The sequence below is a fragment of the Acinonyx jubatus genome, chromosome C2, assembly GCF_027475565.1.
Source record: "Acinonyx jubatus isolate Ajub_Pintada_27869175 chromosome C2, VMU_Ajub_asm_v1.0, whole genome shotgun sequence".
In the NCBI taxonomy this organism is placed as follows: domain Eukaryota; kingdom Metazoa; phylum Chordata; class Mammalia; order Carnivora; family Felidae; genus Acinonyx; species Acinonyx jubatus.
Genome location: NC_069384.1, coordinates 67,877,908 through 67,905,630, shown reverse-complemented (window position 1 = coordinate 67,905,630; position 27,723 = coordinate 67,877,908). Strand labels below are relative to the sequence as shown.

Sequence of the window (27,723 nt, the reverse complement as noted above, 5' to 3'; positions counted from 1 at the left end):
GGAAGGAATGCTCCTTGTTTCCTCGATGAACTGTTTTCTTTTTCTTCCTCTTCTCTTCTCCTTCGCTCTTGCGGAAGCTAAAATACTAAGTAAAGTACCACCCTAACTCCCACACTCCTTATCCTATTTTTGGTTGCATTACAGGTTTTTCTTTTCTGCCTGGTCCTCTGCTGGGTTCGCAGTGTGCGCATGCTCTTAGTCACCTCGTGAGGTTGCTTCTCCTGTTAGTGTGTTTCTTGTGGCTGCACATGCTTCTTGTTGTCCCTAATGGCCATCAGTGCACACAGTGTTTCCGCGAGGTGGGAAGGGCGCCTTCTTACCCCATCAATCAGATGAGGACCTGAGGTGCTTTGTCTGGGGCACACTTGGTTCTCTACTTAGTCCAGAAGCCATGCCACTCTGTCTTGTAGCACAGCGCCCTTTCCACAGTGACATTTCATCTTAGCAAAGGCCATTGGGATACATTCAGTATCTTTTGCCCCCTTGAATGCTGAATGTCTCAGATTCTCCACCTGATTCCATCTTCCCTTACTTTCTATTTTAAATATTTCTGTAGGTGGATTTGCATCACCTTCACTTTTAAAATTAGCACCTCTCTTAAAGGTAGAAACCATTATCATTTGATTGTTAATCAGACACTGTCAAACTTTAGACAACTCCTAGACAAATGCAGCCACACTATATTGCCACTTCCATGTCTGTTAATAATGGACACCTAAAGATAGTGTTACTTTTTTCATAGATGGTTCATTCTACCATTGCCTGTACTTAGCATAGGTGATTTTGGCACAGATTGCCTATTTTTCTCTCCATGTTTTTATGCCTGTCTCTTTCCAACATTTTCTTGAGCTAAGTATGAAGATTTTTATTTCAAAATATTGAAAAATACTTAGATTTTTGTAGGTTCACTTCTGCCATCCCATGTTGCTTCTTTCTCCCATTGTCTTAGTGCTTTTGTAGCCCTTGAAAAACTTCGCTGTATTCATCTGTTCAAAATATCGTATAGTTCTTCAGTAATTAAGTCAGTTGTGTTAAAAGGAGAAGCAAGCACACATGTTAAACCATGCAAACCGGCATCACCAGTACTTCCTACAGAACATAGCCCCCTTTCTCAATTAGTCGTTGAATAGGTGCCAAGTACAACAAAATCAGGAAATTGGTTTCATTCGTCTTTAATGTTAATCTTCGTCTCCTCCGGGCTCTCCTCCCCATGGTGACCCTGCCTCACAGACACCCCTGCACTTGAAGCTTCTCAGGACCTTTTCTTCTGCTCTCTCACCCTAAGGGCTAACTCTGACATCCACCATTCCCAGTTGTCAACTCCGGCCTGAGAGGGAACAGTTACATCAGACAAATGCCCTGGAAGGCTGCACAGTTTGTTATTTTCATTTGGGGGGATCTCTCTCAGGAGAGAAGGGGTGAGGGCCAGACCTGCGTCAGCCTACCCCATTACAGACTGTCCTGGAGACACCCAGCCCTTTCAGGCTTTGGCAGTGTTGGCTTCTTCCTTTTCCTCTACCCCAGAGCTTCCAGATCTTAGGTTTTCCAGTATATTTTACAGTTAGTTAGTCTTTTTATATGTTATGCTAAAGTCCCCTGCTCCCTCGTAAGTGATGTTCTGGAAGCATCAGTAGGGTCACCTACATTGCTCCTGTTTTTTCATAATGAAATGTCTGATAAAGAAACTTACTGTTGGAATTTATCATCTTCAAGAATAAGACATTTCTATGCTATTGGGTAGTATCTTAATCTTTGTATTGCTGCTCTTTACAAATAGTAGGAAGCTTATTTAGAGCCAAATCTGGTTACTTGCAGTCCTGAGATTAACAAAGATGCTTGACTTTTGACATTAGGGAGCTTGTGGAGAAGGAATGAGAGTGAAGGAAGGAAAAATAGTTACCTTGGGTATAAAATAGTAGTTGCCCAAATAAGCCCACGAGATTGACGGGCTAGAGCTTACGTGGTTTCAGCTTTGGTTACACGGCATCAGTTTGAATTAAAGAATAACACGGGGAAGCAAAACTCTGTGTCACAGAAGTATGCTGCAGAGTTGTATTGTCAGTGGACAGTTACCAGGAAGTGAATTCTGGCATTCAAACTGTCAACCATGGTTTGAAAATGAAATGCGGTAAAGTGCTTATTTAGACTGTTTATTCCAAGCCAAAAAAGGTAACAGTTTGGTTACCAACATTTTTCTTTTGGGTATTTCCTCTTTCCCAGCACTGTCTAGTAGAACTTTCTACAGTAGTGGAAGTGTTCTGTATCTGCACTGTTCAATACAGTAGCTACTAGCTATATGTGAGCACATTGAACCCTTGAAACAAGGTAAGTGTGACTGAGAAATTGAATTTTAATTTAATTTAATTTAATTTTAAATAGCTACCTGTGATTGGAGGTTACTGTATTAGTGCAGCTGTAGATGTTCAGTGTAATATTATTTACCATTCTCTTGATTTCAGTCAATTAGGTTTTCATATATTTGATCTCCTCTGCACATGACTGTGTGATTTTTATTTTATTTTTTTTTATTTTATTTTTTAAGTAGGCTCCACACCCAACGTGGGTCTTGAACTCATGACTCTGAGGTCAAGAGTCACGAGCTCTCCCAACCAAGCCAGACCGAGCCAGCCAGGCAGTCCTGTGTGATTTAAAAAAAAAAAAAAAAGATGAAAGATACTTGGTATGCTATGTTATTTAGATCCAGGGATTTTTTTTTTTTAACACTTGGGATTAAATTGTTAACAAAAATCCTACTTGCAGATGTGGGAAGCTGTGTGGCTGGTATTTCTGTTGCAGAGATAGCAGTAGATTAGCTGGTGAGGCAGAAGGCCATGTGAGCCCCACCTTTCAGAAGCCTGTAGCTTGGCCCCTGCAGTGGATTCACCCATGATAACACGTCCCAGGTTTGCCCTTTTTGAAACCATTTCACAAGCCTTTTCTATTCTATTTGAGGTAAAAGATGCCATAGAAGTACAGTCAACATTATTATCCCAATGAGCTCGAAGATTCTCATTTCATACTATAAAAGTGAGATGATTGACATGCATCGTGAGCATTGCTAAAATATGTCAGCAAAGTCAGGGAAAGTTAAAAATTGTTACCTATAAATTGCTTTTAAACAGGTGTGTTCCACAGTACAATGAGTGGCACTTTTAAAGCATTGATTAATATTCATTTGAAAACTTTTAATATGTGGGAGTAGGAACTATCTCTTAAATTACCTTCTCCTTTGCCAAATTGGTCTTTTATATACTGTAGCTTTTGCAGTATAACTTTATTTTTAAGCATGAAAATGGAGTATGAGATAGTTTAATTAAAATCTATAAATTAACAAGGATTTATTCAGTACATTCAGCCCTCTGACAGCTGGCCTGTGTAGAGAATGCAGCAGGTAACTGGTCTTGTTGGGAATCTTGACAAATATGGGGCAGCCTGAAGAAATCACCTCTTTCCCCCCTGTTCCTGTGAAATATATATAAAATATAGTTTAGTTTCTTCAGGGAAGAAGGATCAATAACATTTTATATATTTATTCATATCAAGAAGCACTAGATAGGCCCCTCTCATTACAAGCTATGATGCATCACGGATAAAATAAAGCATAAGTTGTCTGCATTTTCCAGAGAGAGGATCCTTTTCAAGTCTGAAGTGAAACCCTGGTGCACTGCGGGAATTTGTAAGATGTGACTTGATGTACATGTGCGGATGTGTGTGGGTGCATGCTGAGAGTATGCTTTGCATTTTAGAAGGAGGGGAGAACTAATTACCAGGCTTAATGCATTAAAGACTTAACTTTTTTCCTTCAGATTGCTGCCATAAATGTTTGATTTAACAAGAGGAGTTTTGGCATCTTCTCCCTTTTACCTTATTTTGCTCTGGCATAAAAAAAAAGAAAAAAAGACCAGAATAACCAAAACCTTGAAAATTGTCCGTCTCTTTTGCATTCTGCATTTGGTGCTGGATTATTAGATCAATTTTAGGAAATCTTTTGTTGAGGTCATTGCCTCAAAGGAAACTGTGTTCAAAACCTCAAGTGTAAAAGCTAATCAAGCTAACCATTTTTTTAAATAATATTTTATAGTTTTTAAGACTTTAGCTTTTAAGAATGTTACATTTGTATAGCGCTTTGTGACCTGTGCAGAGGTTATGAACTGGCAGCAGATGTCTGTCCCACAGGTGGGTTTAAAGAGAAAGTTCAAGAAGAACCTAGTGGCTGGAGGGTGTATCGTCTCACAAGAGCAACAGTGTTCAGCTCAGCTAGTGATTGCCAAGTGGATCCAGTGTTATACAATATGGATTTTTTAAAGAAAAGGTAGAAATCTAGATTATTTTTTATGTGGGATCTCCCAGCTTTTAAAAACTAGCTCAAATATTTTTAAAGCACCATGAAAGGACAAACAGAACATCTGTGGTCCATGATTGTGGACCAACCTTTTTAATATTTCTACTCCAGGAAATGGTATTCATAGCTTCTATTTTTATTTTCTGTCTTCTTGAAGATTTTGCAATTATTAAGCAGTTACAAAACAAAAAGAACCGTGACATTTCATGATATTATATAGCCAAGTTCATGTTCTTTTGACCTGTCATTTAGGTTTCTGACAAAGATCAGTCCTCTCCCGTCTCTCCTCTAGAGTGTTGAGTTAGGCACATTTCATGGAGGTTTGGGGGCAGACTGTGTGGAGCGAGTATGCCCCAGATCTCCCCATAGGATCACAGTAACCTTCTGCTGTGGTTCTAGTCTGGATTAGATATATGTGATCCAGGTTGGGACTGCCTATGACCTGTCTGATGAGATCCCCATGCTTGAGTTGGGGTGGAGGAAATAGTTGCATGAAAGATTTTCAGTTAATAACATTGTCTTTGGAGGTGAGAGAATCAAACAGAACTCAGGAGGAATCCTGGGAAAGCCTAGCAGCTGGTGAGGTCCTTAGACATCCCCAGAGATGGTAGAAACATATTACTGCATCTCCTAAACAACACTGAAACAAACAACAAAAAGCAAAACAACAACAAAACAAAATATTACCTTGGTAATTAAGCCAAAGAGGGCAGCCATCATCGAGTCACAGCATTGGCTAGCATAGTAATAGGAACTTAATAAGTATTTGTTGAATTGAATTTTCTTTTCATGGAATAGTAACAGCTGCTATTTATTAAATTGCTAGCAGTTTACTAAGCACTTGCTGTGTGTTTCTGACCCTACAATAACCATGCAAAAGCAAATGTTCTCCCAGTTTCTGCAGGAGGGAGCAGAGGCTCAGAGAGGGTAAGTAACTTGCCTTGGGACATGCAGCCTGGAAGACTGAAAGTCTCTGGTTCCCGAGCAATAATGATTAGAGAAGAGGAAGCTATCACCCTCCCTTCATGTTTTCTAGGAAATGGGCTGACTACATAGTAGCATTAAAGCTGGGCTTATGGGGACATTTTAGCATTCAGATCTGCATGTCTTTGTCCTAAGTGCGGAATTGATTGAGCATTGCTTGTTGACTGCATGCTTATACATTTTTTTCATTGCATGTTCAGAAAAGTTGATTTCATGACTAAGAGTTGTTTTGGTAGGCCAAAATGTTTGACTAGCCATCATCTACATCAAAGAATAGCCCTTAGTTATTGTGTTGTAATAGAAAGAATCTTTAAACCAGTTTCCTTTGTCACTGTAAGTTTGAAGAAAATCTATTTGGATGCACTTTTTTCTCTCTTGTAAGGAGGAAATGTATTAATATTTCTTTATAACATAACTCACATTCTCCATAAAATAAGGAATAGTATTTTCTGGTTTGTTTACCATATTACCCTATTAAGGATTTTTAATAAATGCTTAATCATGAAAGACACTTCACACATGAATTGTCATGGGAAAAGACTAATACTGATTTAGACTTTTTAAACCACCATATTTAGTATATTTCAGGTTTTGTTCTTATCAAGCATGGTATTTCTTTTAAGTAGATAACTAAATGTGTTATATTTTTGTTCAAAAACTTAATAAAGCTATGGAAAGGACCGGGATTGTCGTCAGAATTGTCCTACTGTCCTGCTCAAGCCCTCGGCTGACATCACCAACCAGGCACCAGCCCTGTGACCCTTAGCCTCACTCTCATTAGGGAGCTGCCCTCCTCACCTGGGGCTGTTCCAACCAAGTCAGAGAACATGCAGGCTCAGGCTGCAGACGGGTCACCATTTATTCATTCTTATTCACTCAAATATTTATTCAGTATTTTCTACGCTCTAGCCATTGTGCAAAGCGCTAGGATACATGAGAGAATGAAGAACATGGGTGCTGTCCTCACAGTGCTTCCCGCGTAGTCAAGGAGCAGAATTGAGCAGACAGCAGTACCATACAGTGGGGTAACTGAGAAGACAGAGGGAGGACAGGGTGCTGCTGGGACCAGGTGGTCACTTCTGCTGCCCCAGTTGAAGTCTGTGCTAGCCTGTTCGGTTGCTAAAGAGCTGTTCCAGTCTCCTCTGCCCAGTTGTTTCTCTTCATGGGGTGGTCCTGGGGACTCAGTGAATACATACGCAGCACTTAGAATAGTGCCTGGCACTTAGGAAGTGCTCAGTAAGTGCTAGCTACATATTCACTGTAATGTAATCTAAACTTGTCAAAAAATTTTAGTGACCAAGTTCTATGCAGCTGTTTTGAATTCTTTTCCATGTCCTGAGGTCCAAGACAGAGATATAATTGATTTTTCACATAGAAATGAATGTTTTTTATACTTGAATAGTTTCACAGTTAGCTGTTGAAAATTTACACATAATTACTTTTATCATACTTAAGGAGTAATTAGCCCTGCAAATGGGAGTTATCATTATCTTAATCATCATTATTATCCTACTCTAAAGCATTTATTAAAAATTAGATTTTGCCTTATAATTAAAGCTAACCCCTCTTCAAAGCAAGTTTGTGGACCTTTCTTCAGGGTATTTGCCATCTGAAACAATACAAATTGAGAGGTAGCATTAAGTCTATTACTCCTTCGCAACTTACCCTCTTTTAGTGTGCTCTTATTTATGTGCTGTGTTGTAAATGTTCTTGTATCTTTTTGTGGTTATACAGCCTGCCTCTTCCAGCTGATTCAGAGGCTTCCTATCAGGAACAGTATATCTAGAAACTAAATGATAGTTGTATTTGCTTCTAATTGTGGCCCCAGAAAAGTACAAAAGCTCTTGATTCCCTCCACTCAGATTCCCCACCTGTTGGCATTTACTGCATTTGTTCCATCACCTTTTCTTCTGTCTTTATATACCCATTATCATCTGTCCTTTTCTGAACCTTGAAGCAAGCTGCACGTTCTGTCCTGTCACCCCTCGACACTCAAGTTCATGTTTCAGACATTCTCCTACATCACCTGCAGTGGAGGTGATGGCTTCCTACAACCTTCCAATCAAGAAGCCAATATTGATCAAACACTACCACCTCCTCTACAAGTCCCATTTGGATTTAACTAGCTGCCCAAACACTGTTGGGTTTTGCTTTGTTTTTTTTTTTTTTTCTTTTCTGGAATGGCAAATATTTACTAAGTATTTCTGTGCTCTGGGTATTGTGCTAAACACTAGGATACCCGGGGAAAGGAGTGGTTGTTACGGTATTCCTGCCACATACATGGCACATACATGTCAGGTCTCTTAAGACACATCAGTCTGAGAGAGCTTCTTAGTCTTGCTCTGTTTCTCATGTCCTTGACAGTTTTAAAGAGTACAGGCCTTAACTTCTGTAGAGTGACCCTTCACCCACATCCATCCCGTGTTCCCTCATAACCAGTTCAAGTCATACATTCTTGGCAAGAATACTAGAGAAATGGTGCTGTGATCTTCTCAGGGCATCACCTGAGGTGGCAGTGTGCCATGATTACCCATCCGGCTCCAGTGGTGTTGACTCCAGTCACATGCTCCTGTTGGTCTTTTCCCACCTTCAGGTAACGTCTTCCCCTTTTTATTGACGAGTATTTTGTGGGAATGACTCCTGCCTGTGTCAGCCACTCCGTGGTGGTTACTAGGTGATGATTCTCTATTTCTGTCACCCCTTTTACGTGTATTAGGTGGCTTCCTACTGTAAGGAATAGCTTTCCCTTTCTCCCATTTATTTATTCATTTATTCATTTATTTCACTTATATCATTAGTTTGGACTCATGAATTCCTGTGCATTTCAGTGGATTGTAATCTGTTACTTACTTTGATGTTAAAATTGTCTGATTTGGCCAGTGGGAGCCCTTTCTCCTTGTCCTTTTGATTTATCTCTTCATTTGTTGAGCATTTTCTTACTTTCTGACAAAAAAGATTTCCAAACTTATCTTGTACTTCCCCTGGCCCAGCCTTGGAATCAGCCATTTTGCCAAGGAGCTCTGGTTCCTTTTAGTGGGGGATGGTATTTAAGGACCCAAGATCTGGGTAGCTGAGGTGCTTCATGCTACTGGAGTGTTAATGCTTCTAGGTCCTTTCAGTGGAGGAAGCCAGGAGATATACACGCACGCACACACACGTGCACGCGCGCACACACACACACACACACACACATGCATACTGTACATACATCTAAAAGTATATAGCTCTGTGTGGGTGTGTGTATATGTATCTGTGATTGATTATGAGTTCATACAGATTCCTTCAATTACAATCCAACACCTTAGTGTTCTCTCTGGCATCCTCCCTCCCTGTTTGTAAATACTTCTCAAACAATATGAAGCCCCCCCACCCTTTTTTAACATATTGATTTCTTTGCTGAGCTTACTCTTTACTCCATGTAACTGATTTCCCAACCCCACTGGCCATCTCTTCTACCCATCACCTCTTGTGTCTCCCTCCCCTCCCTATCCTCAGTTGCTAGGCCTCTGGCTCACACCTATCTGCAGCACCCCCAACCTTCCTTCTTCTGTCCTTGTCATTGGCCTCCAGACCCACTGGTCTTCCATGTCCATGTGGCTCCCTACCCCTCACCACATCAAGCTTTTATCCCCCATGCTGACTTCTCCATGAGGGGAAAGGAAAGAGACATTTAGGTGAATCTTAATGCCTACCCAGACACAAACTTGAAATGATTGGGAAGATCACTTCTCTGGAAAACTAGAGGCTTATCCCAAAAGGTGTTCTGTTCTTTTTTTCTCATTTTCTTTTTTATCTTTATATTTATAAGTTTGTTTTCATCTTGAATTCAGATAATATTTTGCATTTTTATTCCTGCAGAGCAGAGATAGAAAAGAGAAACAAGCTTTTGAGATAGATTTTTAGGGGTGTTGGCAGTAAGTTAAACTCAGGAAGTAAAACAAGGCTAAAACAAAAAAGCATTGAAGATAATTAGCAAAAAGCAAGGCTCAGGGAAGAAGTTTCACACTAACTGTAGGGAATTCATTAGGGTTTGTTTCAACTTCTTATGTTGGTTTCTATCTCAAGTCAATTGATTCATGATTAAATTCATTTCATGGGTATATTCAAGATATCTCTGGACAGTAGTGACCTAGAATTTTTCATACTTTATCCAGTCCTTTTCAGTGAGCCTATTCCGTTCAGTCCGCCCATTATCTCCTTTTGAGAAGTGGGCCACATTTTTTGAAGAAGTCATAGCTTTCTTGATATTCCTTATCTGTTCTCTAGGCTCTTGTATATGGATTCCTTTGAAGTTTTCTTGATTTCGTAAGAGAGGTTTCTTCCCATAACAACAGGTGTGGGTGGGTGGGTGTGTGCGTGCACACGTTTGAGAGACAGAGAGAGCACTGTTCAGAGTTTAGGGGCACATACCTGGGTTCAATTTCTGTAAGGCTCACTTGCCTCATCTGCAAAATGGAGATTTAATGAGGTAATATATATAAACACATACTTTGTATATAGTAAGAGTTCAGTAACTATTGAGTACAATTATTATATTTACTCACTATAATTATTGAAAAGGGATTACTAAAACAATTAAAAATGGTCAAAGGACTTGACTGGACATTACTTAAAAGAAGATATACAAATGACCCAATAACCACATGAAAAATGCTCAACATCAATAATCATTAGAGACTGTGTGTCAAAACCACAATGAGATGCTACTTCATACTCACTAGGATGGCCACTATCAAAAAAAAAAAAAAGGAAAGAAAATTACAGTGTTGATGAAGATGTGAAGAATTGGAGCCCTTGTGCACTGGTGGTGGGAGTATACAATGGTGCAGCCATTGGTTTAGCAGTTCCTCAAAAAGTTAAATATAGAATTACCATATGATCCAACAGTTCCACTCCTAGATATGTGCACAAGAGAATTAAAAACAAGGTACTCAGATACTTGTATACCCATTTTCATAGCAACATTATTCACAGTAGCCAAAAAGTGGAAACAACGCAAATGTCCATCAACAGTTGAATTAACAAGCAAAATATAATGTATACAAACAATGGATTATTCAGCCTTTAAAAGGAAAGAAATTCTGGTACATTCTACAACATGGATGAACCTTGCAGGCATTCTGCTAAATTAAATAAGCCAGACACAGAAGGACACATATTGTATGAATCCCCTTAAGTGAAGTACCTAGAATAAGCAAAATCTTACAGACAGAAAGTAGAATTGTGCTTCCCAGGGACTAGAGGGGTATACGGGGTTATTACTTACTGGGTACATAGTTTTTTTAGGATGATGAAAAGTTTTTGAGATGGATAGTGGTGATGGTAGCACAACATGGTGAGTGTTGTGAATAATACCCCTGAATTATATACTTTAAAATGGTTAAATTTGTAAATTTTATGTTATGTATATTTTACCACACACAAACAATTGATCCCCTCCCCGAACACACACACACACACACACACACACACACACACACACACACACACACACAGTCTGTCAAAGGAAGACTGAAGAATGATATCTGTACACAGGTCGTATGAAGGGAAAATTTGGAGGGAGGGGTCATATGAACCTAGAATGGGGATTGGCCTGTGGGCGAAATCTAGCCTGCAATTTATAATGGTTTTTACATTTTTAAAGGGTGTGAGAAACAACAAAGATGAATACATGACAGAGCCTAAAGTATTTGGAGGCAAAGCCTAAAATATTTGTTATTTAGCCATTTACAGAAAAAGCTTGCCAACACCTGGTCAGGAACATTGCTGTGGAGTGAATTGTGTTCTCCCCAAATGTGTGTGTTGAAGCCCTAACCCCCAGTATTGTGGTATTTGGAGGGCATATAGGAAGTACTTAGGTTTAGATGAGGTCATGAGGGTGGGATCCTCATGAGGAGGTTGGTGTCCTTATAAGAAGAGACCCTAGAAGGCTCTCCCTTTCCCTCCCTGCCACATGAAAATGTGATGATAAGGTGCTAGCTGCAAACCGGGAAGAGACCCCTTACCAGAAACCAAATATGCCAGCACCTTGATCTCAGCCTCTAGAACTGTGAGAAAACATATTTCTGTCGTTTAAGCCACCAGTCTGTGGTATTTTATTACAGCAGCCCCAGCAGACTAAGACAAACATACTCTTCAGAGTTCTGCCAAGAAGAGACTCAAGTCCTTGCCTTCTAGATTTTACCAAAATCTCCTCTCTTCACAAATGAAGGGGGTATTAAGGAGAAGAAAGAACACTTATCATAAAGCATGATCTTGGGATTTCTTTAAAATAACCAGAGCGGGAAGCAGCAGGTTCCGAAATGCTAAGAAGAATAAGGTTTCTACAATAGTGATTTTCTTATGTGGCACCATCTGTTTTCCTTTGAATGTAATAAAAATGACAGCTTTTCATGTACTGATACTCCCTGAGCCTTTTAAAGTCAAACATATGATGCTATTTGTGTGTAAAGGTTTTTCTCTTGCACCCATTTGTTTCTCCAGCTTGAATTTCTATGTAAACTCCCTTGGCTAAATTACACAAGCCTCCCACACCCAAGCGCCTCCACCCTCGCCATAGAGCAGGGGACGGAAACCTGCCGTCTGCAGCACGGAGGGTCCAGTATGCAGCTCACTGACTGCACTGGGCAGAGGAAGGCTTCCAGACTGGCAGAGCCGCCCCACTCCCACTCCCATTTGTGCCACGATTGTAAATGTGCAACTTTGAAACATGGCTTTCGGACGTTTTTGGCAACCAACCCTTTGTCCCCTGCTTTTCCTTTGTAAACCTTGATAAACCTCCTTTATCTCCCTTCTTCTCCCCCCCTCCCCCCCCCCCACATACCTACTTTTCTCTTAAAAGGCAATAATATAATTTAAAGTAAACATCAGGGTGCCTGGTGGCTCAGTTGGTAGAGTGTGTGACTCTTGATCTCTGGGGTCATGACTTTCAGCCCCATGCTGAGCATAGAGATTATTTTAAAAAAAAAAGCTTAAATGTCATATTCTTTTTTAAAAGATAGTTTTATGGAGGTATAATTTACATACGATCAAATTCACCCATTTTAGGTGTACAATTCAGTGCTGTTTAGTAAATTTACCAAGTTGTGTAACCGTCATCATAATCCGGTTTTAGAGCATTTCCATCACCTCACTGTGATCCTTCATGCCCTTTAAAGTTCATTCCTAACCCACTCCCAGCCCATGGCAACAAGTAATCTACTTTTGTTCTTTCTTTTTTTTTTTAATGTTTTATTTTTGAGAGAGAGGGGGAGACAGAGGATCTGAAGCAGGCTCCAGGCTCTGAGCTGTCACCACAGAGCCTGACACAGGGCTCAAACTCATGAACTGTGAGATCATGACCTGAGCTGAAGTCAGATGCTTAAGCAATTGAGCCACCAGGCACCCCAGTAATCTACGTTCTGTCTCTAGATTTGCCTTTTCTGGACGTTTCATATAAATGAAATAGTTTGCATTTGGCGTCCTTCACTCAGCAGCATGTTTTTGAGGTTTATCTATATTGTAGCATGTATCGATATTTCTTTTTTGTGTGTGGCCAAATAGTAGTCCATTGTATGGATTATATCAGATTTTATTTATCCATTTGCCAGTTGCTGGACATTTGGGTTGTTTTTACTTTCAGCTGTTCTGGGTAATGCTGTGTGACGATTGCCAGCACATCTTTGTGTAGGCATATTAAACCTCTTATTCGTGATAATGAATAAAATCATGTGTTTCTAGTTCCTAATTCAAAGAGTAGCTAAGTTGAACTTTTTATAATTGTAGGCCTTAGCCCTTCCAAAAACCCCTCCAAAGCTAAACTGGCTTTTTTTTTTTTTTTTTTTTTTTTTTACCTTAAGTGATCTTTTTCTCTGAGTCATTGGCCTTTGATAGAAAGGCTCCCCATGTGTTAGAAAAGTGTTCCCAACTCCTGCTTTAAAAACAAAAACAAACCAGAAAGAAAGAAAATAAATGGTATCATTTGAGTTAAGGGGCACTGACCCCGCACATGCCTTGTGTGCAGACCTGTGTCAGGGCCCGAGAAAGCCACCTGAGAGGAGAAGCGGAGCCCTGAAGACCTTAGAGTCGGGGATAAAGAGCCAGAGAACTATTCCCATGGTATGCCCTCAGTAGTCAGCAATGAAGGGAGGTCTTTAAATTATTCTCTCCTCTCTCATGTTCTTTGATAAAGGAAAATTATTTTTAAGTACTCTTAAAAGACTCTACCCATTTTTTTTCCAGTTAAAAAAATTTCCATTTATGCAAAGAGGTTAGGGTTAGCCAGAGTTCTTGTGCCTTTCCCATGTACAGGTTATATGCACACCCCACCCCTCTCTACAAAGAACAGCAGCTGGAAGCTTTCATTGGCTGCTTCTAAGTCAGCCTTCCACCCTGCTCAGGACTTTCTCCTGAGCAGTCTCAGTTTGACTGTGTCCAGAGTCGGGAAGCACACGGCTTCATGGGGCGGCCTATTTCATTAGTCAACTGGTTTGTTACACACTTCTTATTTTAACCAGGCATTTTTACTCCCTGTTAACTTTGCCATTAGTCTTGTGTCCATATGCCAGTTGCACACAATATTCATTTACATATTCTGAAGTAGTTAACCTTCTCCTTTTCCAAAGTAAGCTTTGCTTGTTCAGGGGTTCTCATAACCTACTCAGACCTCTGGGTGGGATCTAATCTATTTGGAATGGAATCACTGGGATGAGACTATTAATGTGGCCAAATACTGGTTGGTTGCTTGGCTGATTGGTCGTTTGAACAACCACCTGCACCCTGTTGGCACATATGAAGTTTGTAGTTCACTAAAAACTGCTCATCTCCCAGATTCATAAGCTGAGTCTTCTCCATTCTGTGGTGGAGTCATTTTGTTGCTGCTGAATAGTTAGCCTGGTTAAATTTTATCTTACTGGGTTTTTTATTGTGGTAAAACATAACAAAATTGTCCATGTTAGCCATTTTTAAGTGTATGGTTCAGGTGCAGTAAGTACATTCCTGTGGTTGTACAATCATCAGCACCGTCCATCTCTAAAACATTGTTCATCTTTCCAAACCAAAACTCTGTATTCATTAAACATTTATGTCCTATTTCCTCCCACCCCGCACCCCTGGCAGCCTTCTAGTCCTACTTCCTGTCTGAATTTGACTTCTCTGGGTACCAGATGAGTGGGATATAGTACTTATCTTTTTGTGACTGGCTTATTTCACTTAGCAAATTGTGTTCAAGGTTCATCCACATTGTAGCATGGGTCAGAACTCCCTTTTTAAGGCTGACTAATATTCCACTGTATGTATATACCATTCAACTGTTGATGGACATTTGGGCTGTTTCTACCTTTAAGCTATTGTGAATCACGCTCCTGTGAACACAGGTATACAAATGGCCGTTTGAGTCTCATTGATCTTACTAGCTTCAACTCATTACATTCTGTCCCTGTTTTGTGTCATTGGATAATTGTTTACAAATCAGACAAGCTTGGGTCACTGACTTTACCCAAGTACCTTCTTAATAACAGTGTTGTATTTCCTGTTAATCTGAAGGTACCATTTGTATAACATGGTCTTCACAGCTGGGTTCTGGGAGCACCTACTTTCACATCCAGCCTGAGTGTGAGCTTGTTACCGTTCTTTTGGTTCAAGTCTAACTTGGGCCTGGAGAGAATGAGTCCAGTAACCCCGAGGCTGGACCAGAGTGCAAGGGGGGTTGTTTGTTACCTGTCTTTCGGAAGGCCACTTAAGACTATACAGAAACTAATATCAGGTATCCAAAGCAGGAACTTAATCTTGGAGTGACCTGATTAGAATTGAATTTGTTTGCTCCACTTAGCAAAAAGCACAAAGTGCTTTTAGGAATCAGAAGATGAATAAAACACGTTCCCTGCTTTCAAGATGATTAGAATGCAAAATATTGGAAGGGCTCCCTATTGCAACCCAGAGATCTTTAGGCAAACCTTCATCCCATAGCTGTAAAACAGATCTTCAGATGAGGAAGATTACAAAACACATCAAAAAGCAAAATGCTCTGAAATTATGTTTTAGTATAGGTGGGTTTTAAGCAAGGATTTGGGGACAGACTGAAAAATGAAACATAAAAGCTTCAGAGGTATTTAGGTTTTACTCGGGCTAATACAAGAGCACCAGGAAAACAAAAAGTACTCTTGCTCTTGACAGTGCAAAATTCTTATTATTTTTAGGGATTAGTAACTATGCATTTATGAAATTCTTTGTCAGAGCAATTTAGCTAATAGGTATGTAAATGACTGGTTATTTTATTGCGTAGGTGGATCGCTCCATGTACCCTCTCTGAGGAAGAATATAAGTGCGAAAAAGTATTCACATTGCAAATGCAAGGAAGAAAAGTTAAGGTTAGAATGCCGTACCTTTGTTGTATTAGGTGTTAGGAATAAGGCAGAGAACATCCATCTTGTCCAAATCTGTCCTGTTTACTCAGTGGAATTTCTTAATCACATCCAGCTCTCTGACTGCCTGTATTAGATTCAAGAAACCATGAGTGAATTGGATATAAGGTAGTTTCTTGTTACTGGTCTTCAAGCCTGGACCAGGATCATTATAAATGTGGCTGGGGGGATGGCGGAGGCACTGAAAGCAAATGCCAGTGTGGTGGAAATACATTCCACGTGAGATTTGCAATCCAAGGCATCTAAAACCTAAAAACCACCCGGGGGGGGGGGGGTGCTGTGTTCAAGTTTATCGTTATTTTCATCATGAAAATAATCCAGAAGAGGCTGGAAATTCCAGAGCCTCCTGTGGTCAGCATGGAAGTTTCTATAATTTTTAAGTTAAACCAGGCTTCTTCAGGGGAAGAAATCACCAATGGGAGAGAATAAATGGGCTATGCCTTTCAGACAGTCTCTGGCTCTTCTTCCTTCACTTGAGTTCATCCTACCCAGTGAATTAGCCTCATCTTCAGTTGTATTTCAGGCACTATGTTCCCCTTCTTTGAAGTTTCCTCAGATTCTTAGCTGTCATGCAGATCAAATTAAAATTCTTGTTAACAGACAGACCCCAAGCTTGCCACCAGTTTGCCCTGCTACCTTCTTATCTAACTAGTCTTGACTCCCACTAACATCAGTTCACATTCTCCGCAGCAGGCCAGCAGACAGAACACTCATCTGTGTTTGTTTTTTCCTGTGGGCTTTAACTCGTGGGATTCCTGTTTCTGCCCCTCCTACTCATCAGTAAGCTGAGTTCTTCTCACTGGCCCTTAATCACTCGACTCTACACAGCTGTTGTGATAGGCACGTGTTCCTATGTATGGTAGGTAGGCTCTTCCTGTGCTGTGCTGTGGCCACCAAGGATACAGACCAGGGCTGTGTCCAGTTGTTCAGTCCCCTAGCTCGGCAAGAGGGCGGGGGCTGGGGAGGGGGCGTGGCTGGTGCTGCACACTGGTGCAGCTTCTTTGTTAAAATGTTTCATGTGTTTGCTTTTGCTTTTGTTCCTTTTCCTTCAGGTTCAGAGCGAAGACAGTGTCCTTCTGTTTGTGATTGCCTGGACAATCACAGAAATTATCCGTTACTCCTTTTATACTTTCAGTCTATTAAACCATCTGCCTTACCTCATCAAATGGGCCAGGTAAAGTACATGGGATAAAGATTAACTTTTGAAGTGATCCATCACTGTATTTGTCCTTTTTTGCTAAATATTGTCTCCAAGCTCCTAAAAATAAATATATATACGATGTCAACTATACTTCAGGGTTTTTTTAATTCTATGAGACAGGTGTTGGGATTGGTGATAGGAGACTGGTCTTCGGATTTCATCAGGATAAGGGATGCTCCTTAACTTTGATTATTAGAAATACTGTTTTAAGTTGTATATACTTATTTTTATTGGATCAATTATTTTCATTTAAATTATTCGGTAGAGATTTTGATGTAACATCTCTTTTTTTTCATACCAAATTTTACTGATGAGCTCCTGCCCTTATGTTTTTTGGACCAAGTCCAATTCTCCTAGTCTCAGTTTTGCCAAGAGGCTATGACTCAATTTTTAATTCATAACAAACGATACATGTGGTTTTAGAATGTTAGCAATTTTATTTTGCTTTGATAATTTTTGCCAGCAGTATTTGTTATGAATTGGGTAAAGGGCTGACAGTTCATCCATTTATCTGAACTAATTCAGGAGACGGTTGTGAGCAATGTTCTGAGTTGGAGAAGACTGTGGGGAGAGTGACAAAGCAAAAGGATCAAAACTGTTCTTGGGACCCAACTGCTCATTTCATAGAAGGAAAATGGTGCTTCCTAGACAATTTATGAGTTTGATGGTTAAATTAGAGACATGAATCAGTTGTTTCCAACGTTTCAAGTATGCAAACTTCCTTTTTCCCCCCAGTACACAATTTTATTAGGAAAAGGGAAGAATGGGAAAAGGTAGCAATTAGTAACTAACCAGGCAAGCATCATGGAAGCTGTCTGGTCTGTTACAGGGAGAGTTGGCTGCCCAGCCCTGAACTTATCAGTGGAGAATGATTTTCTTGTCCATGGTTGTCCATGGCCTATGGAAGAATCTTCCTTTTCCACTGTCCTCTTTAGCATGGCTGAAGCTGGCAGCGGGGAACACGGTGAACACGGCTTCCGTTCTTTGTCACAGATTCCTCAGCACAACTTCTGCACCTGGAAGTTTGGAACCCAGAGTGCTCGCTGTCAGCTACAAACACCAAAGCCTCTTTAAAATTTGAGCTGATGGTTTCCTTAGCAATACTAACACCTCCGAATGATTTCCAGTTAGTTCCACAGGATGAACTTCTCTCTGAATTCTTTTTGAAACATAGAGAATTCCTTTTTAAAGTGAAAAAAATTGTGTGGATTCTCCTCTGTAATAGTAACTGTAGGGTTGGGTTGTTTGTTTTGTTTTGGTTTTGAAAAATTACATAGTGACCAAAAGCTGTTAGGAACTTTTAAAGTTTTTAAAATTAGCATATATTTCATTTTTCACAATAACATGTACAGACATTTGGCTAATAGCAGCACTAAAAGCACACTGGATGCGCTATGTTTTTCAGTCCACAGACCAGTTTGGTATACATTGGAGGGATTCTAGCTACATGCTCTAACGTCTCCCCCACCAACTCCCTGCAAAGCCCCCAGCTCCACTTCTACCCCACAGGGCAGGATCCTTATATGAACCATGACTCAGTGCCTCTACTTCACCAATGATTGGCATCATCCTTGTTATTTTAGGGAGTTGTATTGAATGTTGTTTATTGGGCCAAGCTGAACAAATTGTAAGCTGACCGAACACATTTATTATGTTTTATTTTAGAACATTCAGAGACATACCTGCTATAGGCCCTTTCCAAAGACTGGCTGGTAAAGCCTGAATTTAAATAGTGGGCAAACAGGAAAAAGTAGAAACAGTAGCTTCCTGGAAAACCTGTACGGATTAGAAGGGTGGGAATGTATCCTTCTACTAGGGCTGGCTTCGAGCCTTAGTCATGAATATTCTGTTTTGTTTCAGGTACACACTTTTCATTGTGCTGTACCCAATGGGAGTGTCAGGAGAGTTGCTCACAATATATGCCGCTTTGCCCTTTGTCAGACAGGCGGGCCTGTACTCCATCAGTTTACCTAACAAGTACAATTTCTCCTTTGACTATTACGCATTCCTAATTCTGATAATGATCTCCTACATTCCAAGTAAGTAAACAGTTATACATATATTTATTTATGTTTTTAAAACTGGCTCTACAATAACTAGAGTTAAATGCCTTTGGATGTTTTTATACCATATCCAAGTAAATGTAAATCTGATTTCTTGGGAACGCTTTGGTTTTTATTGAATGCTGACTGTTACAGGGAATTTTCTCCGGTAGTAATTGAATAAAGATGAACCGTTCTCAAGATAGCTGCCAAAATGCAGCCCTTCTCAGTGTGTAGGTTTGAAACAGTGAATACCAAGAAAGGTTAACTACCTATTGAGGGAACGTGCTGAGTAGAAAACAAAAAAGGCCATTAAAGACTTACCGTGAGTTTTTCTGTCTCTTGAGAACTGCTTGTTACAGTACTTGGAAAACATTGTAAAGAGATTTTTGCGTTTTTATTGTATCAAAATAGTTACTTCATTTTTAAGGAACCGATAGTTAACTAGAAACAAATAGCAAAATAAAAATATATTTTTTTCCATATTTCTTATTTTCTTGTTTGGAAATAATCACTAAAGTCATCTGAACAGGACATATGTTCTCTTCAGGATGATTTCCAGTTATTTTAATAATCCTGCTAAAGGTTGAAATACAGGTAATCAGATGTGCCTATCAGCATATTCAGTAACAAAGAGAAATGGCCATGTTTGAGGCTTCTGTGAAGTGAATCCTGTTTGCTGAGGAAGAGTTGTTTAGTCCTTTGCTCAAATTCTGATATTCACTTGAAATCCTATGATTGATTTTCACATATCCAAAAAGATTTTGTTCTAGGCAAGGATATGTAACGTTAATGTGTCTTCTCATTTAGCTATTTTTATAGCCATTGTGACTGTGAGTTTTATTTTAGTCTGTAAGATGCTATATTCTCCCCTAAACCTCAGGTTAAATTCAGACAGGAAGGTTGGATTTTTCTTCAGCCCACAGCGTGAACTGAATGAATCATCCTAACAATCGTAAGCGACATGTTTGTGTCCCTCTGTGGAAAATTGCATTTCATGCGTTGTGAGAAAAAAAACAAAAAAAAACAAAAACTACATCCAGATTTCATGTGAACGTTTATCTTGGAGAAATTCTTGGACTGTAATTCTGCTTCATGATTCATTTCCCACTCTTTATTAATTATCAAGTCCTCCTCTTTGGTACTGGAACCGTGGTGGCCAAAGGCCCTTTCTCTTCAAATTAAAAAGGTAGTTGATTTTCAAACAAAAAAGATAAATAGAGAAGAGTCAAAATTAGCTTATGGTTGTTCATCTTTCTAGTTTCGTTCCCTTCGAGTTTCATTTTCCAGTCTCTAAATATTTTTTATTTCATTTATATTTTTTAATGTTTGTTTTTAAAAGAGAGAGAGAGAGAGAGAGAGAGAGCATGAGCAAAGTAGGAGCAGAGAGAGAGGGAGCCACAGAATCTGAAGCAGGCTCCAGGCTAAGTAATCTCCACACCCAACGAAGGACTCGAACTCACAACCCCAAAATCAAGAGCCACACGCCCCAGCGACTGAGCCAGCCAGGTGCCCCCCATTTTCCAATATCTAGAGCCACGGTTCCTAGTTGCAGTTTTGCCACCCCCAGAGTAGTACACGTTATCCCAGTGGGCACCACAGGATTTATGTAAGATCAGCAAAAGTTTTTGGGGCACCTGGGTGGCTCAGTTGGTTGAGCATCCGACTTTGGCTCAGGTCTTGATCTTGCAGTCCGTGAGTTCAAGCCCCGGTTTTGTCTCTGTGCTGACAGCTCAGAGCCTGGAGCCTGCTTTGCTTGTGTCTCCCTGTCTCTCTGCCCCTCCTCCCCACACAATCTCTCTTTCAAAAATAAACATTAAAAAAAAAAATTTTTTTTAATTTTTAAATCAGCAAAAGGTTTTGAATGAATAAGAGATAGGTATCAGATTGGATAACTGGCAAAGGAGCAGGGATAGTATCGTGAAATCAAATTATGGAGCCCCTACCTCAGAGATGCTATAAGATCTTAGTCTGCCAAAGAAGGAAGGAGTTCATTCCAGGACAGCCTGAGTCTCTCTGTACCTCCTAGTCTTTTTTGTGGTCTGGTGGCCAACCAGTGCCCAGACTTTTGCCTCTGCCTATACTGAACCCTTTATCTAGTTAAGGGGCCTGGTCAAGCACAGGTGATAGTGATTCCCGAGGGAAAACAAACCCCGTTCCGTGGGATTGTCCTTATGGGCCTTAAGACTGAGAGAGAGGAGAGAACACAAAGAGTAGGTTGGGGTTCTCCACAGAAGTTGGCTTTCTTGACCTGGGTTCCTTCCCCTTCTTCCATTCTCAGCCTTGTTTTGCTAAGAACTTGGCTTGGTTAAAGTCTATATTACTTCTTTCTTAAGGTGGCTTAACCCCTATAGACCAAGAAAAAGGGCTGATTTCAAATAAAGATTAACAGATTTTCTCCAAATCCCTGACACACACACACACACACACACACACACACACCCACCCCAATCCAGGGTCAAGATGACAGCCCAGGCCCTATCTTCAGATATAAATCATTTGTGTCTGCTGGCACTCATTATGGTTTTGGCCTGAGCCAGTTGCCCTGGATGTTTTTAGTTGTTTAGGTTGTTGAGACCAGTTTGTACAGTTCATTCCAGCCAACAGCACATTTCCAACTTTCCAAAACTTTGTATTTATAAGAAGAAAATGCAGAGTTAAGAGAGGTTGCTGTTGACATCCAGCCTTGACCAAATTTGGTGTTCTTTCTACAACTTCAGTTTCTTTTTATCTTCTCTAATGGGAAGTTGGTAATATGTGTGTATTATATAAAAAACACCCTTTCTTTATGGTCCTGACCTGTTGTTGCATTGTTGCACATATAACCCAAATTGTAACCCCGGGAATTTTCTCGTCTTGGGGTGCTTTGGAAGCACCCTCACTCCCTTGCAAGGTGCCCCTCTCCCACCCTGCTGCAGCTGCACCGTGTATAGTATCTGTGGGACTTGTAGATGTTTAAGTCCTGTCAACATTTCCTAAGCCCCCTACATTGATAAAAGTTGGCTGTAGGGGTTGGGATTTACAAAACAAAAAAGGAGGGTGCTGAGAAATGAGAAACACCGATGTAGGGTGAGGCCACTGAGAAGTTGGGCACCCTCCAGGTCATCAGTAAGCATAACCACACCTCCGATTTTCAGAGACACTGAGAAGACACTTTTCCCAGGCAGCATACTTCCATTTGCTCTCAGCCTCCAGTGTTCCTCTCCCGAGAGGAAACCCTACCCCCACCACAACCCTCGAGTGCACAGCAACTATCTCCATTCTGTGTGTGCTGAACTGGGAGAGAAGGTAGAATGCAAAATAGCCTATTGTCAGGTCGAGATTGTCTTGGGGGGGTTTCTTCTTTGGAGTCCATGGTTAAAAATAGCCATGTATCTGGAATTGTTTTGGCCGTTATAGTTGGGTTCAGCCTAAACATGTGGGTAATTCAGATGGAGACAGCATCACCCAAGTTCTGATCACCAAGAAATCATTACTAGAACTGTAGAGAACCACCAGCCCGAGGGCCCCCATTCTCCTGGCCGCCTCCACACACATTCCTTTGCTCGGGCACGGAGAAACCTACGAAGTTGCAAAGAAATGGGACAGCCATATCCGCCCTCCCATCTCTGACCTCTGGCCCTCACCCGTGGGGAGGAGGATACTCAGCCGGCTTGCTGCTGCCACCAAGGGTCTAAGGAATGGCTTCCAGGTCATCCTTCCTCAGCCCCTCTGAACTAGTGCAGAAGCTTTAGCCAGCCCTGCAACCAGTGCAAAAGTCCTTAGTGTACTTTGCCACAAAGTTTCCCTTTACTAAAGTATATCTATAGAAAAATGACTGGCCCCACATTTTTAAACGATTGCAATTAGCATTCCTTATGGTTTAATTATATCTTTACTTCCAGTTTTTAGATTATAGAGCTTGTCAAATTTTCTGGCTTTCGTACCAGAATAGTTCTCTCCCTGTTGAATTCTGTGCACAAGCTGGGTCTTTTCTCCGAATAACTTCCTGCCTACAAGTAGCGAGTGGAGTGGATGGCAGTCCTGGTCGGTACCGGCGCCTCCTCTGCGGTTTCCCAGATCCATGTGCGCACAACCCCTGATGTCTTAGAGTGCTTCGGGAGGATTGTTTGAAATTTGGCCAACGTGGAACCCATTTAAAAAGGAAGAAACTGTCAGGGGAATAGTGGAAATTACCACCCCCCCCACCCCCCGCCCAGAAATACAGGTTACTGTCTACAAAGTAGAGATTGGACCTGTTGAGAAGGGAAGAGGAGGAAGCATATTGTACATTTAAGACCATCCCACTGGAGTTATTACACAGTTGTTGAACCCCCAGTTCCCAGTAACCTTGTGAAGGCAGGTGGCTTAGCTGGCATTTCCCAGCAGGAATCCTATAGGCATTTGGGGTGGGACAGCTCTTAGTTGTGGGGACTATCACACATTGCAGGTGTTGGCATTCCTGCTTCGTATGTTAAATGTCAGTAACCTTCCTCCTCAAAATATACACTCCCCTCCCCGCAATTTCCGAATACTCCTAAGGGAGGAGGGGCCACCCCATTTATTTGAGAACCAGTACTTTTTAAAGTAATCTATGAAGTGACCAAGAACAGAATCTCCAGTCCCTAAGATACTAGCTTACTTTTCATCAGGACTTTCTACATCCAAACCTGGCTTCGTCACGTTCAGATGAAATGTCATAGCCCTCCTCCCCCTCCTCAGTCTTCCCATTCAAAGAACAACCATTCTCAGGAAGTACTTTTGGGAGATCCCCTCAGGTGACAGCAGTGATAGAAGGGGCTAGGCTGAGTGTCAGGAGCCCAGAGACTGGTCCTGATTGCCAGGAATTTGCCGTGAAACCAGACAAGTCACCTACCCCCTCTGGGGCCTGAATTCCTCTGTAAACAGGAATGGTAAGTCTGTCACTAAATGTCAATTCGGAGAATAAGTGTGAAGATAATATTAGAGGGGGTAGAATGTTATTTGGCAGCTCTGTGGCATCTTGATGGGTAATGGTAGTATGGTACTCTGTGTCACTCTGGTCCGCACCACCCTTTCCCTTCAGCTAAAGCCGGAAAAGGTAAGTCCCTCTGCATTTTTCTTCCCTTTCCCCAGGCGTACTTTGTTCCCTTCCTCCGGGAAGGGATGAGAAAGTAGAGAGTCAGAGAGGACCTCAAGTCCACATGCTTTACATTTTAAGTGATTTAGATTTAAGCAATTCTAAGTGATCTCTTTAACCAATACTCTCTTTTCTTTCAGTTTTTCCCCAGTTATACTTCCACATGATACACCAGAGAAGAAAGGTCCTTTCTCATACTGAAGAACACAAGAAATTTGAATAGTTCCTGCTTTCTGCACACCCCTAAAAAACAAACTTTTCAATGACAAAAAATGCTGCAGACTTTTTGAGTTCCCAATACGTTTCATAGAAATAAGTAAGAACTATTTTTAAAGTATTAAAAAAATAAAAACAAGAACCAAAATCCAGTGTCACACAGGCCTGGGATTTTATTTAAAACAAAAAACAAAAACAAAGAACAAAAACTGTTACATAAAACCTCCTGGCCGGTCCATTTCAGCATGCTTTTCAACCAGAAGTTCCCAATATTTATGATGGCTCTGGAAAGGGATTTGGCATTTTATATCCTCCTGTTTCCTTCTTGTATCTGATAAATAAAGATCTGTAACACTAAATACTTGAGAGTTACAGTCTGAGTAATGACGTTGTACCAGCTGAATGCCCAGCTTGCAGTAGAGTTCTGTTTCAGTCTGCAGTGTGTTTATTAGCATTCCCTTTTCAAAGCGCTTGACCGCATGCTGGAAACTCTGTATTTTTGAAGTGGCAAACTTTGTTCTCTGGAATGTTCTGAGATTATGGCTGGGACCTATCCCCTCATATCTAGTGAATTAATTATACAATGTATATGTCTGTGAAGCTTTGGGGTAGTACCTGTAATCTGAAAACAACTAGAACCCTTTTGTTTGTTTTCAGTTGAGTCATTACTGCCTGCCACTAAGAAACGTGCTTGAACTTAGTATGTGTACATCGTAGAGAACCTATCTTATCCAGGGCTCAGCCTCAATCATATTTTAACACAGTGACAGTTCTCAGAAAGGGAAAGCTCAATCGCTAGTAAATGACAAGTACCTTTCACAGTATCATTCTCAGAACACCCCTGAGTAATGTATTTACCAATAGCTCTTCGCGTTTGTGGACCCAAAGCCGGTCAAGTCCCATAAGGAGTTAGAGAATCTGTTACTGAAAGCACATGGAAGGTGTAACTTTAGAAATGTAATCCCGAAGAACATTCAGAGATAGGTTTATACACCCTTGTTATTTTATTTTTAAATTTCATTCAACTCTTCTGTTGGGATACTTTTCCCAATTATGGTCCTGTGTAAGTCCCACCAAGTGTAAGTCCAGAGGCAGCGATATGTTCCCGTTGGGCAGCCATGAGCTAAAAGCAGTGTCATCCCATGTGTTGGAGCAGCCAAGCGATAGTGTCCTGTGGACATGGGCTGATTACTGTCATATCTTCATGCCATTTAATTGCTCAGCTGTGCATTTAAGACTCTTCAAGAAAGGGTTGATGAAAATGTAAAGCCCAAGTTCAGATGTGCATTAGATTTTAAACACAGAATGTTCTTTGTGGATTCTTTCTTCCACCCCCCACCTTTCTTTTTTAATGGTTGATTTAAAAAATTTTAAAAGCCTAGCTTACTAGCTTACTGAGTAGTTATTTAAAATATAGTTGCTAATGTCAGAAGAATGTCATAATGGAAAACTAATTTTTTAAGTGTTATTTTCATAAAAGCTTGACAATTAAGATGAAAATGAGAAGAAAGTATGCAGCCTAAAATTTAATGCAGGCAGATGCGTAATAAAATTATTTTTGAATTGAACATTAAAATTCTGCTTCTTTAAGTCAGCACTCTTAACTTGGGCATGTTGAGATTAGAATCTGTTCTTGTACTTCATAAACTAAATATAGAGGAAAGACTATTTTTCATGCTTTTTCTTTTTCCAAAATGTACTTCTACTGTAAAACAGAAACAATTTGAGTTACATTAGTCTTATTACTTAGTTTGGGTAAGATTTTTTCAGTCTTTTCTGGAATAGTTCCAGAAGATGGGATAAAAAAAAAATGTAGATTTTCCAGGATCGCTGGACTGGGGTTTTATTCGGGCCTCTCTGTTATAATTTGTCGCTATTTACAAAGAACGGTCTGTCGCAAACAGTGGTATTGCACCAAATTGAACTTTGGCAGCAAGAACACAGCGCACAACTCCCTCCTCAAAAAGGGTCTCCACCCATGTGTGTACTTCTGTCCATCAGCGTTTAAAAGGCTCATGGCAGATAAGTAAGGCGTGCGTGCGGCCATCACCTCCCTCCGTAACTGGTTTCTTTTATCTCCAACATGAATTAACTTCTCCTTTGAAGTGGCAGTGTTCTTTTATGAATTGAGAACATCTAACCCCACCAACTGTCACACCTTAACAACGTGTGAACGAGGAAGGTGTTGTTCGGTGGGTATTTTGTCAGACTTCCCGTTTTCATTTCAGGACACAGTCAAAGGTGTCACCTGCCCGGCTGCCCACCTGATTGGGTATCTCAGGTTACCCCCTTCAGGGACCACCTTCCAGCAGAGAATTCTTTGGGGTATGCAGTAGTGCTTTGTAGACACTGATCTGCATCCTGCTGTGCTCTGTTTGCTCAGGTTGGGATCACTCACTTAACACGTACTGACCGTTATCAAAGGCACCATGGAGAGTTAGTCATGGAATAAAAGCACTGTCCTTCCAGATAAAAGCTGTTCCTCTGGAGCAGACTTCCCACGGGAAGGGTTTAGAAGATGTAGAGGTAAATTACGAGGCATATGAAGATTGTGCCCTCATTTCTACTCGTTTGTTTCGGTTATTCATTTATAATAAAAGATTGGCGTTGATGTGGTACAACCTGCAAATTATTTTCAACTCTGAGTTTCTAGATAAAACATTGTAAAACATCAAAACCAGTACATACTGCTCCTTTGAAATTTGGGTAAAAAATTATACAACCATATATATAGTCATTTTTGTATTTTTTCTATGTTGTGAAAACCAAAATTGTAATTTTATAAGTCTTTGATTCACTAAAATTATATAATTTAAATGTATTTTTTGTATATTTAGAAATAAGGAGTTCAAAGACTATATCTAACTTTCTATGCATGCATTTGGAAGCTGTTTTTACCTAATAACGTTAATGTAGTAATAAGTTGTATTCATAAAATATGGATCTGTGTTGCATTTCAAAATAAACTGGTGTGTGCTCTGCCTGGATTTGAAATACTGACCAGTGAGTCTAGTGATTTTTCACATTAAGTTGGCCTAAACGTGGCGGTGTAGGAATATGGAAGAGTTTCCGTTCTGTCACGGCTTCCAGTTCTTTCTTTGAGAGGTTTAAAATCTATTTCTGCTATTCATAATGGTTCTGCACTTGACAGGAGAAATAGATTATATTAAGAGGTTTCCAAAAAGTCATTCTTCCTGCCAGGCCGTCTTCAAGCTTACCAGACCCCTCTCAGCCTGGCTGCAGAGGGACACGAGGGATTCCACATATAAGTGACCAGGAAGTCTAAGAAAATCGGTAAACAGTCGAGGATCCTTGTCTTACAGTGTTTTGGGGTTTGGGGGTTCTTTTACGATATTTTTTTAATCTCACTTTTCTAATATAAGTTAAGAGGGGAAATATTGCTGCCTACCAAAGTTCATCTTATATTAAAACAAGATGTG

General features: G+C 40.4%; 1 protein-coding gene across 1 annotated transcript in view; it reads left to right on the top strand.

Moving 5' to 3' along the window:
• HACD2 (3-hydroxyacyl-CoA dehydratase 2) overlaps positions 1–27,283 on the top strand; it is a 103,987-nt gene extending 76,704 nt beyond the window's left edge. Inside the window, exons 5-7 of the mRNA XM_027061014.2 lie at positions 16,779–16,900; positions 18,788–18,966; positions 24,208–27,283. Of these exons, the coding sequence (XP_026916815.1) occupies positions 16,779–16,900; positions 18,788–18,966; positions 24,208–24,290 (384 nt within the window). The 3' untranslated portion in view covers positions 24,291–27,283. The remainder of the gene's footprint in view (positions 1–16,778; positions 16,901–18,787; positions 18,967–24,207) is intronic.
• The last annotated feature ends 440 nt before the right edge of the window (positions 27,284–27,723 follow it).